The sequence below is a fragment of the Cheilinus undulatus genome, linkage group 9 (assembly GCF_018320785.1).
Source record: "Cheilinus undulatus linkage group 9, ASM1832078v1, whole genome shotgun sequence".
NCBI classification, from domain to species: Eukaryota; Metazoa; Chordata; class Actinopteri; order Labriformes; family Labridae; genus Cheilinus; species Cheilinus undulatus.
The window spans coordinates 7411589-7424174 of NC_054873.1; the positions used below are offsets into that span (position 1 = coordinate 7411589).

Genomic DNA, 12586 nt, shown 5'->3' on the forward strand with positions numbered 1-12586 from the left:
TTCAACCAGAAACTCTGAAACAAGTCTTGATTTGATGAGAGAACTATTTTTTGGTCTGTATACTACAGTGGAAGAACTAGGATGATTTTTAGCTTTACTAAAAATGACTAATTTCTGATTAAATATTAACAATAAGTACCTTCACCTTTATGTGAAACTGGTAGAGTAAATGATGACAGTTAAATTTCATTTACTCTAAATGAGGTCCTGCTTTTTTTTCATCCAATTTGGGAAGATTTGATTATTTGGAAGATGATAAAACACACATATCATCAGCTCTTATTCCTGTAATCCTGACCTTGGTGTAGTGAAACTGCATGGGGTCGTCTGTTGACAGTGACACACACAGTCCCTTTTGTAGAAACTCTCGCAGAGGGTTCTTGGAGTACTGCAGGAACAGGCTGTTGTTGCTCAGCGGGGACATGGCAATAGGGACCTGGGCCAGGTAGTACAGGTACTGTAGCACTGGACTCTGGGAGGATGTAAAGGTGTAAAATGTTTAGTGAGTGAAGTTGTACAGCAAAGACACTTAAAGGATCTCACTTGTGCACTCTTTGCACAGGATAAGTATTACCTGGGGACTTCTGGTAATTTATAACAGTCTTGAAGGACATCTGTGCATGTCAGATAGAGGCTATGTAGGGCATTGTTAACAAAGTTTTCACATAAATGTATTATTAATTATGCTTTTATTTCAGTTTATTCAAGCATTTGTTCGCATATGACTTTATTTCACTTAATTTATTCATTTAAACTCTGCAGTCCAAGCATGTGTGCTGCTCTGCTGTTCTCTTCATACACACAAAATTAGAAGCTCTGAAATGTGGCCCTAAACATTCTATGATTAGGCTACATCAGCTGATCTGTGCAAGAAGTGTTTTGTTTTTAACGTAATGATCTGAAATTACTAAGGTACAGAATAACATCAACAGTTTCAACAAAACAAAAAATGACAGAAAAGGCTCAAAAATCAATGTTACGATGCGTTTCTTCTCTCTTTCTCTTCCTCTTTCTTTGATTAGCTGCTGATACACAGACACATGACAGACGTGACCTTGATGTGTAATGGGAGAGCATTCACTGCTTTATTGGCCATGGACTGCTTTGACTCCATTGCTGCAGTTAAAAAATGCTTAGAAGAGTAGATAGAAAATGATGTTGCCATGGAGACAGTATCACCTGCAAAACACAATGTGTGCAACATTGCGTCTTATGTATGGAATTTAGAAAAAAAAATCACTCTGAGTTTTTGTTTCTGCTGTCATGCAGCACCTCCATGTTTTCCTTTAGATATGTACATTGGAGTGCATTGTATTTCCTGTGTGAGTACAGCACACCAAACACTGACATCAGGAGGCAATTCATCAATTATCAGAGGTTCCCTGGTAATAACGATCCCATGCAAATACACTAAGTAACTTTAAAAATGCACATGATAAAATTTGCTAGAATTGTCATGAGATGTACTCAGATGCCTCAGACTTCTTAGACACACAATATACCTTTGTTCTGCATCACTGATTGTGCCTTTTCTCAACCACAGACCAATTCATGAGAGTTGTACTCACAAGTGTATAAACTGGGTAGGTGAGTGAAATATTGGGATGGGATAAATTGTTGACTAAGAACGTGTAGGTGCGTACAGCTCTTCAGGAGGAATGGCAGGTGATCCCACAGAGACAGATTAATGGCCTCATAACATCTATGCCTCGGAGAGTGGCCGATTTGGTGCGAGCAAATGGAGGTCATACCAGATATTGAAATTTGGACTTGTAAGAATGGGTGGTACTGTCAACTTTTTATTGCGTGATTCAATAAACTGTTTCCTTGATTCCTGATTTTTGTGTGTATGTCTCCCACAACATGTGTGCAATAAGAACAATAACTATAATTGGAAATATAGTTCATGAATTACAAGTAATATCTTCATGAATTTCAGTGTGCGTTTTTAAAGTTACTTAGTGTAGTTCTTTATGTACAAGGATTGATGCACATTTGTCATTGACATCGATATCTTCATTCTATGTTAGTTAATATGGGTGAACACTGAAGTTATACAAATGCCAATGAAGTTCAAGCAGGTTTGTAAGTTCTGAAGTTTTCTCGTTAAGATATAAAGGTTTAGATCTTTTGTCTGGTTGCATACTGAGATAAAATTTGTTTATGTGCCTTCTGTTTTTGTTTTTGGCCAGCAGTTAAACTGATTTTGAGATGAAGTTGTAATGTTTGCTTCAGAGTAATACATATACTTTAAGTAGAACATCATCTGTGAGCACCCTGAGTTGTTTGCAATAGCTAGAGCCCTCATGTGAATGCAGCACTGCACCTTTTTGAGGTTCAGCCCATGGGAGATGTTGTCAGCTGTCAGGAAGGCAGAAACCAAGTGGGTGATGGAGCCAGCCTCCCCGCAATGTGGACGAAACTGGAATGTGTTTAGTCCTCGCTCCCTGGGGGGGGGATAAACAATCATCATTTCTATGTGGTACAGGTTTAAATCCAAGACATAGTATATGCAGGTTCTTCAAAAGTATTAGAAGTTGATGAATCAATTTAGCAAAAATGACAGCTTTTAAAAAGTATTGAACAGTCTTAAATGCAATACTAGAATGTCTTACATTTTGTATCTGTTTTCAATGTTTATTTTTGTAGGAAGAGGCTGTAGTCTGGTTGTTTGGCTTCTGTTTTTTACATTTCTTTTTAAGCACAAGTGAGATTCTGCTGAACTCCACAAGATCTGACGTCAGTCTGCACGCTGTTCATGTTCTATTCCGTTGAGTTATCAGTGCATCCCTAAAGCGCTGCTGTGTCCCTAGCTAGCAAGTTAGGTATATGATCAAGTGATGTGTGTATGTAAATGATAGGTAAATGTATTTTTTCTGAGAACAGGTTGTAGGAGAAGGGCCAGTATTTACTGTCAGATTTTCCATATATACCCTGCAAATATTTCTTCAAGGGAAACTCAAGTAGCTGCTGAAATTCTTAAAAGTCAGCACAAAATATGCTTGATGACCTGGAAATCGACAGCATGCCCAACTCTTGTTGCAAGTAAGCATAAGTGAGTGATGCAGTTCACTTGGCATGTTCACCTTTCTTGCATCACCTTAGCCCATAGGTGTCAAACTCAAGGCCCAGGGGCCAGATCCGGACCGTGGTACAGTTGTATCCATCCTGCAAGATCATACGATCTTTCTATTATAACTGGGCCACCAGTATGAGGTCTGCAGATTTCCTCCAGTGTAAACATGTAAACGTAACCTTGATGATTTTAAAATATCCTTGTTAAATTATAAAAATCTGAAAAAATAAAGAGTAAAAGAAGTTAGGTTAAAAAAGTCAGGAAGGTGTGAAAATAAATTAATGTTGTAATTCCATATTTACAATTTTTCATCTCACAGTTCTGACTTAAACTCATGATTTTGACTTTTTTCATGTTTTGGCCTTCAAGATTCTCAATTCAAAATTCTAAGTCATATTTTTTCCTTTTAAACTTGTGATTTTGACTTTCTATCTCATTTATTTGCCTTTTAAAAAATTATTTTCCCTTTAAATTTCATTTTTTGACCTTCTGATATAAGTTTGACTTTTTATCTAGACTTTGGGCCTTTAAACTTATCATTTTTACATTTTTTAATCTCAGAATGATTTATTATCAGTGTTATTTGTTTTTTTTTCATATTTTACTGATGGTGAAAATGAGGTTGACAGTTTATGTTTAAATGTTGACCTTGTAAGGCCTAAATTCAGAATCTGTATTTGACTTTAACAATCCTGGCCTAAATAGTCTGGCCCTTGGGATTTCTCATCACAGCAATTCTGGCCCCGGACTCGATATGAGTCTGACACCCCTGCCTTAGCCAAAATCAGCTAAAAATTGCAAGTCTGAGCCTATGAACAAATTTTTAAAGTACTGGCGGTCAGTCTAGGTCACCCAGAAAACACCCCCCTTCCACGTGTGCCTGAAATCCTAGGAGACTGAAATGATTTCTGTGTTTATGCACATATCCAGCTATACTTTGTTGTACCAGACAAGTCCCATGATGCAAAGTTATTAATGGATTAGCATTCAGTGTCAGAAAACCAGTCTAGATTCTTGTTGCTTGCTCAAACATGCAGGACATACCTGCGCAGGTTGTTTAGCACCATGATGTTGGCATACATGTAGAACAGATAGTAGGTGTAAGGAGGGTTTTCATCTGCAGTCCACCCCTCTGGTTTTGGGCTTTTGTAAGAGAACATGTGATCGCTGTGTTTGGACTCATCATCCACACTGTCAAATCCTGTAACCTGCAAAAATAACAAAGATAATACCTGCACATTTGCAAAACAAATTCTGCTCAACCATGCCTGTTAGCAGTCAGCTCAGCCTGTAACCTACTGTCACCAAGTATAATTTAATATGGCTGCAAATTCACTCAGATATTTCCATGATAGTGACCAGTTCCATAATTTACAAAGTACTTACGTATTTCAGGAAAATGTGGATTGTTTTGTGCTTTTGTGGGTTGACTGTAGCTTCAAAGAGAGGTAGGAAAATGTTCTCCAGCATCTTGGCAAAGTTGGGCACTAATTTCTTCGACCTGAAGATGTCACTGCAAAACAAAGAGTCAACTTAATTACTCCCCAAACAACCAAACATTTTTCAGTTTGCTTAAGGAGTCAAGAATCTCCATTATGACTCAGCTTCTTCACATACCTGTGAACATACTCAAATCTTGTGCTACACTGACACCAAAGAAGCTCACTACAAAAATTTTTGTTTTATGATCATGTTGATCCTCAGTAGGCTACCTGAATTTTATTACTCATTGATAAAAAGAGGAAACAATAAAGCACAATGATGTTGATGTAATATCAACCCTAATAATAAAAGTTAATGATAAACCATGAAAACAATGAAAGCTTCCATCATGGCTCTAACAGCTTAAGCCTTCTCAGTAGAGCTTCTACACATTTCAAAAGTCCCTGGCCTGTTTTGTGTAGGGTTTTGTGTTTTTCTTCCTCTTGTCACATAGTTTTGCTTTGCAGTCACTGAGCACTTACTAGATCCTTGGAACTTGTATCATCCATCTCATGTTTGGTGAATGGACCTTATGTTGGATGAACCAAGTCGATAGGCCCTCCCACTCACTGGCAGAGCGGCCATAAATGGACAGACGGGGCTCAGCATGCTGGTACTTACTCTCCTCCAGCTCTTTGGCCACTTCCTGAAACAGGCGTGAAATACACCGGAAGTTAGCGATGTTTCTTAATAAAGCAGAAATGACTTTTGGTAATTGCTCAAAGGACGAATAGTGGATTGTTTCATGACAGCTGTCTTAATTTTCCGAACGAGTACAAGGCGCAGAGCACTTTGTCCTTAGAAACAGTTTAGAAATGAAAGAAACTAAATGTGCTTTTGCAAGTGTCCACCACCAGTGGGTGAAGACATCTACAGCTTCTACAACATAATTTGAGGGATGACCAAGGGAGGCCTCATCGACATCTTAATGAAATACACCGCAGATGAAAAAGAATAATTTAGTTTATTAAAAGGAAAATAGGCCTAAATTGAAGGGCCCTCATAACCACACTATTCAGATATCAAGTATTGCAGTCAGCTGTATAAGAACACAAGCGCTATTCTTTTGTGGTTTGTATCTTGAGGTTTTGTTGCTTTGTTATTGGTACTCTAATCCAGAGACCAGATTTAGTCTATATTGTCTTTAGTTTTATGTTTAAAATTTCAGTTTTGTAGAACCTCTTTCTTAGTTCAGCCACAGTTGTCTTCTGACATTGCATTTTTAAGAAGCTTTTTAAAATGTAGACATTTCAAGATGATAAACAAATAGGCTTTGGCTTGATTCTTCACCAGGGATGCGTGCAATTAGCATGCTATATGGTGGAATCAGAATCCCATTGTCTTTTGCACCAAAATTAAAAGTATGTTAAACAAATTAGTAACATTTTTTACCAGCTCTGGCCTACAACACCAGTCAAATGCTCCGTCTTAACTGTAAAGCAGCCGCCTGCCACTGTATATCTTCTTAAAGACTACTGTCTTGCTACCCAATGCTCTTTACTCCGATATAAACAACCACTTGTTGCTTTTGCACTGATAGCATCCCATACAAACAGAGCAGTTAAGCATTATTTCGATTTAAAAAATATAAATAAAGTTGTGAAAAGGCTGTGTCAGGTTATACTCTAATATAACCAAAGCAATGAGGGATAATATTCAGTACAGGAATGTGGATTTCACCTTGCAAAAAAGACTGAAGGCCAGCGGCACTAGTGCTGCCAACATTAGCCACATTCTACAATCAACTTTGCACTGTTACTATTGTAACTGTTAATATTTGTAACAACATAATGCTTGTTTTTGAATTTATTTCACCTTAAATTCTTTCCTTAACCACATGATTAAGTTGGCAAGTTTTAACCTGTGCAGAAATGTTATTAAATTAAATTAAAATTTCCACTGTGCGAGGTATAAGTGTTTTCAGTTCATACTTCACCTTAACAAGGCGTGCAAAATATTCTCCTTTGATGAAGTTGTCGGTTTTCAAGTAAATCTCTCGCAGCTCACTGGCTCCCACAGGGTTGTACTTGGAGTTAAACTTGTCAAACCGATGAAATGTTTGTCTTCCCTAGGAAAGAAATCCGTGAGAGGGAGTGAATCAGATTTACTGATGAGCACATCCTCATTCCAACATAGTGACCGTATTGATTATTTTCAGATTAAACATTAAAAGGACCTTGCATAAAACATAGAGGATGATTGCATAACACCATATGAAATGCATGAACATTCATAGTTGCATCCTTGTGTCAACAAGGACAGGTTAGTGAAATGAGCTGTAACTATTTGAAAGATGATAAATCAAATCTTGTGATGTTTAGTAATAACCTGACACATTTGCTTGTGGAACATTGTCTTTTTAGATCAACTTCACAATGTAAACCTGATGTAGGTATTGACACTTTGGCAGAATGGTACTGTCTGGATTAATTAATTCAAAAATTTTTTCTTACAGCATGCACGTCTAGAGAGTCCACAGTAAGGTCGTATGGGTCCATGTGAAGGTTGTTGAAGACTTCTTTGAGTGTGATCTTCTGACCACCTTTCTCCAAGACCACACGATCAGCCTCTGTCTGGTAAGTGGTTTTAATGAATTTCAGCAGATGCTTCTGGTTCATGCAAGCTGCAGCATGTATGTGTGTGTCCACCTGTGTTTGACATTAAGCAAACTGTGACAACTTGCATGACTTTATTGAGCAAGTAAAACACCATCCATAAACCGAAGTTTATTTAGACTGGGGCCGCTGATGCTAAAAATAAGTCTCACTACAGCAGCTAAGACTCTGGCTGATGATGTGTTGGCTGATTAATTGCATTGCATAAAAGTTTAGACGGAGTTATAAACTATTTACACACTAAACGAGATGGGAAAAACAACCAACCTTTCTGACATTGTAGAAGTCTCTGTGTGGAACACATTTCAACTCCTTTAGCTCTGCCATTTCATTCAGCATTTCATGGAGGTAGAATTTAGAGGCCAAGAAGTTAAGGCGCCGGTGGCAGTAGGTTTTACTGCAGAGAAGTTACAACAGAAGTACAACAAAAAATTTTATGAAATACGGAGTTAAAAATGTCTAATGATACACCAGTGCATTGGTCTAACTTTAGCATCGGCCAATGGTCATCCTGTTAACAGTCCTCAGCCCAGCAGGAAATAATGTGACGAGCTGATTGCAGTAGCTGAGGTGTGTCAAACATGGAAAACAGACTGATGTCTAGTGCCTGCTGTAGGGAAACACAAAGCTAAAATGTGGCATAAGTGATGACAGGAAGTGGTCCGGCAAGTTTTGGCTGCATGGCACACACCTTCCAGTTGGCTGTCCAACCCCCGACTAGTCTAAAGAGAGAAAATACTCTGAAGACAGTCATTTTCATCACAGGTTCATTGTGTTAGTGGGTGTGATGTGAGCCTGATATACTGTGTAGAACGTAGCTAACATTTACAGATACTGCCGCCAGACTTCTTTCCTCCATGTAGATTATTACTGTGCTTTGATATGTGGCCCCTTTCATTTTGGTTGAGTAGTAATGCGTTAGTTCAACCCTTGAAAGCCTCCACACCACTTTATTTTCATTTATGACTTAAATAATTGTCCTGCTGCACTGTTCCTACTACATGCTTACTGCAAAGCTTCTCGTATTTACATCAGGTGAAGTACCAGAGGAAAGCTCAGACAGGAAGGCAGTGGCCATTCAGTTGAAGCTCCAGCAGCTTCTAGTGGCAGAAGGTTCATTACAGTTTAAAGGAGTAATACACCATGATTTCAAGCCTGTTTCTATGAAAAAAATTAAAGTGAATTAGTTTAACTGACTTGTAAATCTCACACTAGCTAATTTGATAAACAAATGTAATCGTTTAACCATACGCCTCCCTACTGCAGACGTGATCCCCTCAGTAGGAGCCTTGAAACAACTTTTATACAATGAGACACTGATCATGGTGTTACACAACAAAGACTACTGTGTAAACTACTGTGTAAAATTCCAACTTGACCTGGTGTTATGAGTTTCCAAAATGTTTTTATACTCACGTGGGGCCGTCAGCTATCATTGCTAGGACATGGCTCAGGTCTATGGCAAAGGTCTCAAGGTCAGGATACGGGAGGCTGTGAGGCTGCTGTTGTTTCAGGGCCTCAGCGTCATCGTAAACATGAACGATGCCATCTTTCATCTGAAGCTCGTAGTTCAGGTTCTCAGGAATACCCTCCATGGAGTAAGGGTCCTCTCCTTCATGAGGGCAAGGAAAGATGTCTACAGATGACATGAGTAAATTAAACAAATTACATGAGAATTTTTTTAATCAAGTGGGGTTTTTTTGTTTTTTGTTTTTTTTTTAATTTCTGAGTACATAGTATTGGCAGATATCCAGCACATGTTGATCATAGGATACTTTTATTTAATATTAGTACCTTTTTAAATAAATAAAAAAATAATCTTTTTTGACACTCTTGTTAAGTTGCACTGAGGGACAACCTACCACTAAGATCATCTTTCTGAAGACAGGGACAGACTGACCTATAGGTTTTCACAGCCTTTGTTTTTAGTTTGATACAGATATCTCGTTTGCATGAATTAGCTAAGAAACTTGTTTTAGTTACCCTTACATCAACATAATTACCCATTTGTGTCATAATACCTTAATGATAATTAGTTACCTTAATGTTAATACTTGAAGTGTAACTTAACATGGACCAGGATAAGTCATCTGTACAATTACACATCATCAACTGCCCCCCCCGTCACATACACTGTCTAAGCTGTAACTCAGGACACATAGCAGTTGTGTCCCAATCTAAATTTCAAAGTGGTCATGTTGCAGTGCTACATTAATAGAACAGATCAGATAAGATGCAAATTCAGGAAACATCACTGTAACTGATAACTAAACAGGGTGCTATTGTTACAGATACACTAACAGTGAAATTAAATTGAATTAATGTTAACAGATTCAAACAGTTATTGTGTATTAAGATCATGACTATCATACTTAAACTTGTACTCTTCATTAGTGCTGCAGTTCACAGGACTTTAAGCATGGTGATTGCATGTTTTCTGCTAAAAAGCCCCTCAGGAGCTTAATAATATATCCACAAAGCCTTCCTGTCCTGAAAGAGCAGAGCAGATATACCTGCTTTATACTGAGTGTGTCACAAGGGGAGGGCTCCAGCTGTTTATGATTTAATATTAATAATGGTGGTGGTGGTGGTGGTGGTGGTGGTGGTGGTGGGGGGGCAATTTGGATAATTAGGAATTAAATGCAATACACAACAGTTTTAGTAATATTCGCTTATTTGGGATTGTTCAGTGTAGTGAGTATGAAATCTGTCCATTACCCTACCTGGCAAGATCTCGTCCTCCTCCTGCCATGTCTCATTTTTGGCCTTACGCAGAAACTGGGCTATGGTCCTTGGGAAGCGATGGTAGGCCAACCTGGAGTATTTCTCTCTAATGAACAGTGCCCCAAGGAGACTCTGGGCTGCCTGCTCATAATCTTCAACTGTAATCTGTAAAAGGAATAAAAAAAATTCAGTGCTTCACCAAGAATCTTTAAAAAAAAAAAAACGTCCCTGTCTGAATGCAGCTGCTGGTAAGGTGATGGGCAATGGTTTTTGACTTTGAACAGTTATTGATTTATTTGTATTATTGTTTATTGCTTAAAAATGTGAAGATTTTATGCCACTAGTGTCTGAAACTATGTCTTTTTATAATTTTTAACGGTTGTAATGGGGTACTACTGCCAAGTGAAGGCTGTAGCACATCTCCAAGCTGTTTGCTAACCACAATTAAATAACTTAAGAAGAGGAAAGCAGTAATGTCTAGTAATGTGTAAGACTTTTTTTGTGGTTGAAAAGTTATTTATGACTTTTAATTGTCAAGGGTAACAGATTGTTTCTTTACTTCAAATTAGCACAGGGCAGTGCCACATTTTTAGCCCATTAATGTAAATTTCTATTATGTGTTAGCATCAAGCTAACAAATTCAAATGTACGTCTTAGTCCATCTTTTAAATCATTGAATTTTCTCTTTATAACTGGCAGCATCTTTTTGAAGAGTAATACTCTTTGAAATGCACATCTCTGCTCTTTATCAATACAGACAGATTGCTTTTCAGCAATTTTACAATTGGCCAGCCAAGCAATTTGAAATGCCTTTTTTTTTTTACTTTAAACTCACTTTAGGGAATTAACACTTCTCAAATAGGTAAATATCTAAAAAATTGTGATGCCTTTGTTTTCTGTGATGGCATTAACCGTTTCAGCTCTGCTACCACTTCAACCATTTGTGATAGAGTGTAAGTCTCATCATTGATTGTTAATGTTATTAGTTATGGAACCCTGTATTGATTGCAGAGACGTGTGAATTTACAGTTTCATGCTAATATTGTGTTGTTGTAGTCAACACAAGGAAACATTAATTTGGTTCACCCCTGCACAGTAATCTCCACTGATGGTTACTCTCTGGAAGTCTGGAAATCCCTCAGGTAGAAAAGAGTCAGTTGTGTTTTGGGAGAGTAATGGAGACATCATCGACATGGCCCATTCTGCAGGGACAGGTAGCTGCAAGGATACTGACTGAGAACGCTTCAACATGAAATTCTTCTTCCTAATAACACACAAAAGAGAACAAGCATTACTCTTTTAAAAATCAACAAGCTTAGACCTGCCTACATCTTGTAAAAACAATGGTGTTTTCTATTGTTTTGTGTGAAAAAAGACACATTTTGGATCCCATAAATCCATCTACCTCTTGGCAGACTCCTGGGACTGCTGCTCTGCCATCTCCTTCTTCAGGGCTCTCTCCCTGTCTTCATGCAGTCCGATTGGGCAGTCCTCGGGCACGCTAAATAGTGCCATAGCATCCTTATTGTCCTCCTCTTTCAGGGCAGAGGCATAGACCTTCTCTGCCATGAGACGGACCTTCTCATCCACATCACACATTGACATTCTGGGAAACAGCCGTGGCATATCTGAGGGAGTTGAGAAAGATGTGAGTTGTAGTGAATGCTCTTCTATCTCATCAGATGAGATTGAGTTTTAGAACTAATCTTGAAGACAGTGTGTTTACTGTGGGGATGTTTCTGTGGGACTTATCACAAAAGGACCCTGCTCTAAAGCAACACTACTCCCACGTAACTTGAATTGAGCAGCCATGCAAATTTAATCAGTACAGCACAAGATTTATTTCTTAAATTGCAATCACCGTTTCCTGTAAAGGAATGCTCATGACAAAATGAAGAAGAAAAGTTGCTAAAGATACACCAAGGCTTAAAGGCAACTGTTTAAGCTTAAGGTTAATTAATCTCCAATCATTTGTTTTGCTAGTAGCCTTAAAGCACACATGCAAGTGTAAGAGGCAGGTTAGTGAGTTACTGATATCAGGTTGTCAGGTTGTTGTTACTGTATTATATGGACCAACATGGGCTGTCATGTAGTGTCTGAATGCCAAAAACTAACAGTTAGGCTAATCCCTGATCATAGAGCTCAAGATTACAGCTTTGATAAAATAACATGCAGTTGTAATCTGATAAACTTTCTCCTGTGCTATATTACATGTGTTGAAATGTGTAGTTACTTGAGGAGGCAATAACATTATTTTAGTGGTGGCAGTAAATACAGGACCCCCAAAAATAAAGTTTAAAGGGGTTGACTGTGGTTATGAGATGAACTTGGCACGTTTTCAGCACCTCATCATAACTCTCACCAGTAAACACGTCTTGAGTGGCTGACTTGTGTTTCAGTGCTGACTTCATGTTTTGCCAAGGCAAGTTACAGTAAACAAAATCACTACCTCCTGTGATCTGGACTAGGAGTCTGAAATCTTAACCCCTTTAGGACCATGGGTCAACTTTCCCATAGTATTACAGTGGTATTCAAGATTTTAGATAATGGAAATACCAAGTGACGTGAAAAAGTATTTGCCCCGTCACAGAATTCTTTTTTTTTTTTTGTTGCATATGCCACACTTAAATGTTTCAGATCATCACACAAATTTTGATATTACACAAAGAGTAAATACAAAAATGCATTT

The 12586-nt window shown here is 38.1% G+C and overlaps 1 protein-coding gene and 1 long non-coding RNA gene across 4 annotated transcripts in view; one reads left to right on the forward strand and one right to left on the reverse strand.

Annotated features, from left to right (window-relative positions):
• LOC121515203 overlaps nucleotides 1–12586 on the forward strand; it is an 80282-nt gene that overhangs the window by 4526 nt on the left and 63170 nt on the right. For both annotated transcript variants that reach the window (XR_005992356.1, XR_005992357.1), the window contains exon 2: nucleotides 7014–7134. This is a non-coding gene — a long non-coding RNA (uncharacterized LOC121515203). The remainder of the gene's footprint in view (nucleotides 1–7013; nucleotides 7135–12586) is intronic.
• Nucleotides 1–12586, reverse strand: part of ampd3b (adenosine monophosphate deaminase 3b) — a 28622-nt gene that overhangs the window by 1500 nt on the left and 14536 nt on the right. For both annotated transcript variants that reach the window (XM_041795845.1, XM_041795846.1), the window contains 12 exons: nucleotides 11303–11525; nucleotides 10984–11161; nucleotides 9897–10062; nucleotides 8590–8809; nucleotides 7441–7570; nucleotides 7012–7206; nucleotides 6495–6626; nucleotides 5041–5204; nucleotides 4463–4589; nucleotides 4121–4284; nucleotides 2327–2447; nucleotides 299–472 (listed from right to left, as the gene is read on the reverse strand). In XM_041795845.1, the coding sequence (XP_041651779.1) occupies nucleotides 299–472; nucleotides 2327–2447; nucleotides 4121–4284; nucleotides 4463–4589; nucleotides 5041–5204; nucleotides 6495–6626; nucleotides 7012–7206; nucleotides 7441–7570; nucleotides 8590–8809; nucleotides 9897–10062; nucleotides 10984–11161; nucleotides 11303–11525 (1994 nt within the window). The remainder of the gene's footprint in view (nucleotides 1–298; nucleotides 473–2326; nucleotides 2448–4120; nucleotides 4285–4462; nucleotides 4590–5040; nucleotides 5205–6494; nucleotides 6627–7011; nucleotides 7207–7440; nucleotides 7571–8589; nucleotides 8810–9896; nucleotides 10063–10983; nucleotides 11162–11302; nucleotides 11526–12586) is intronic.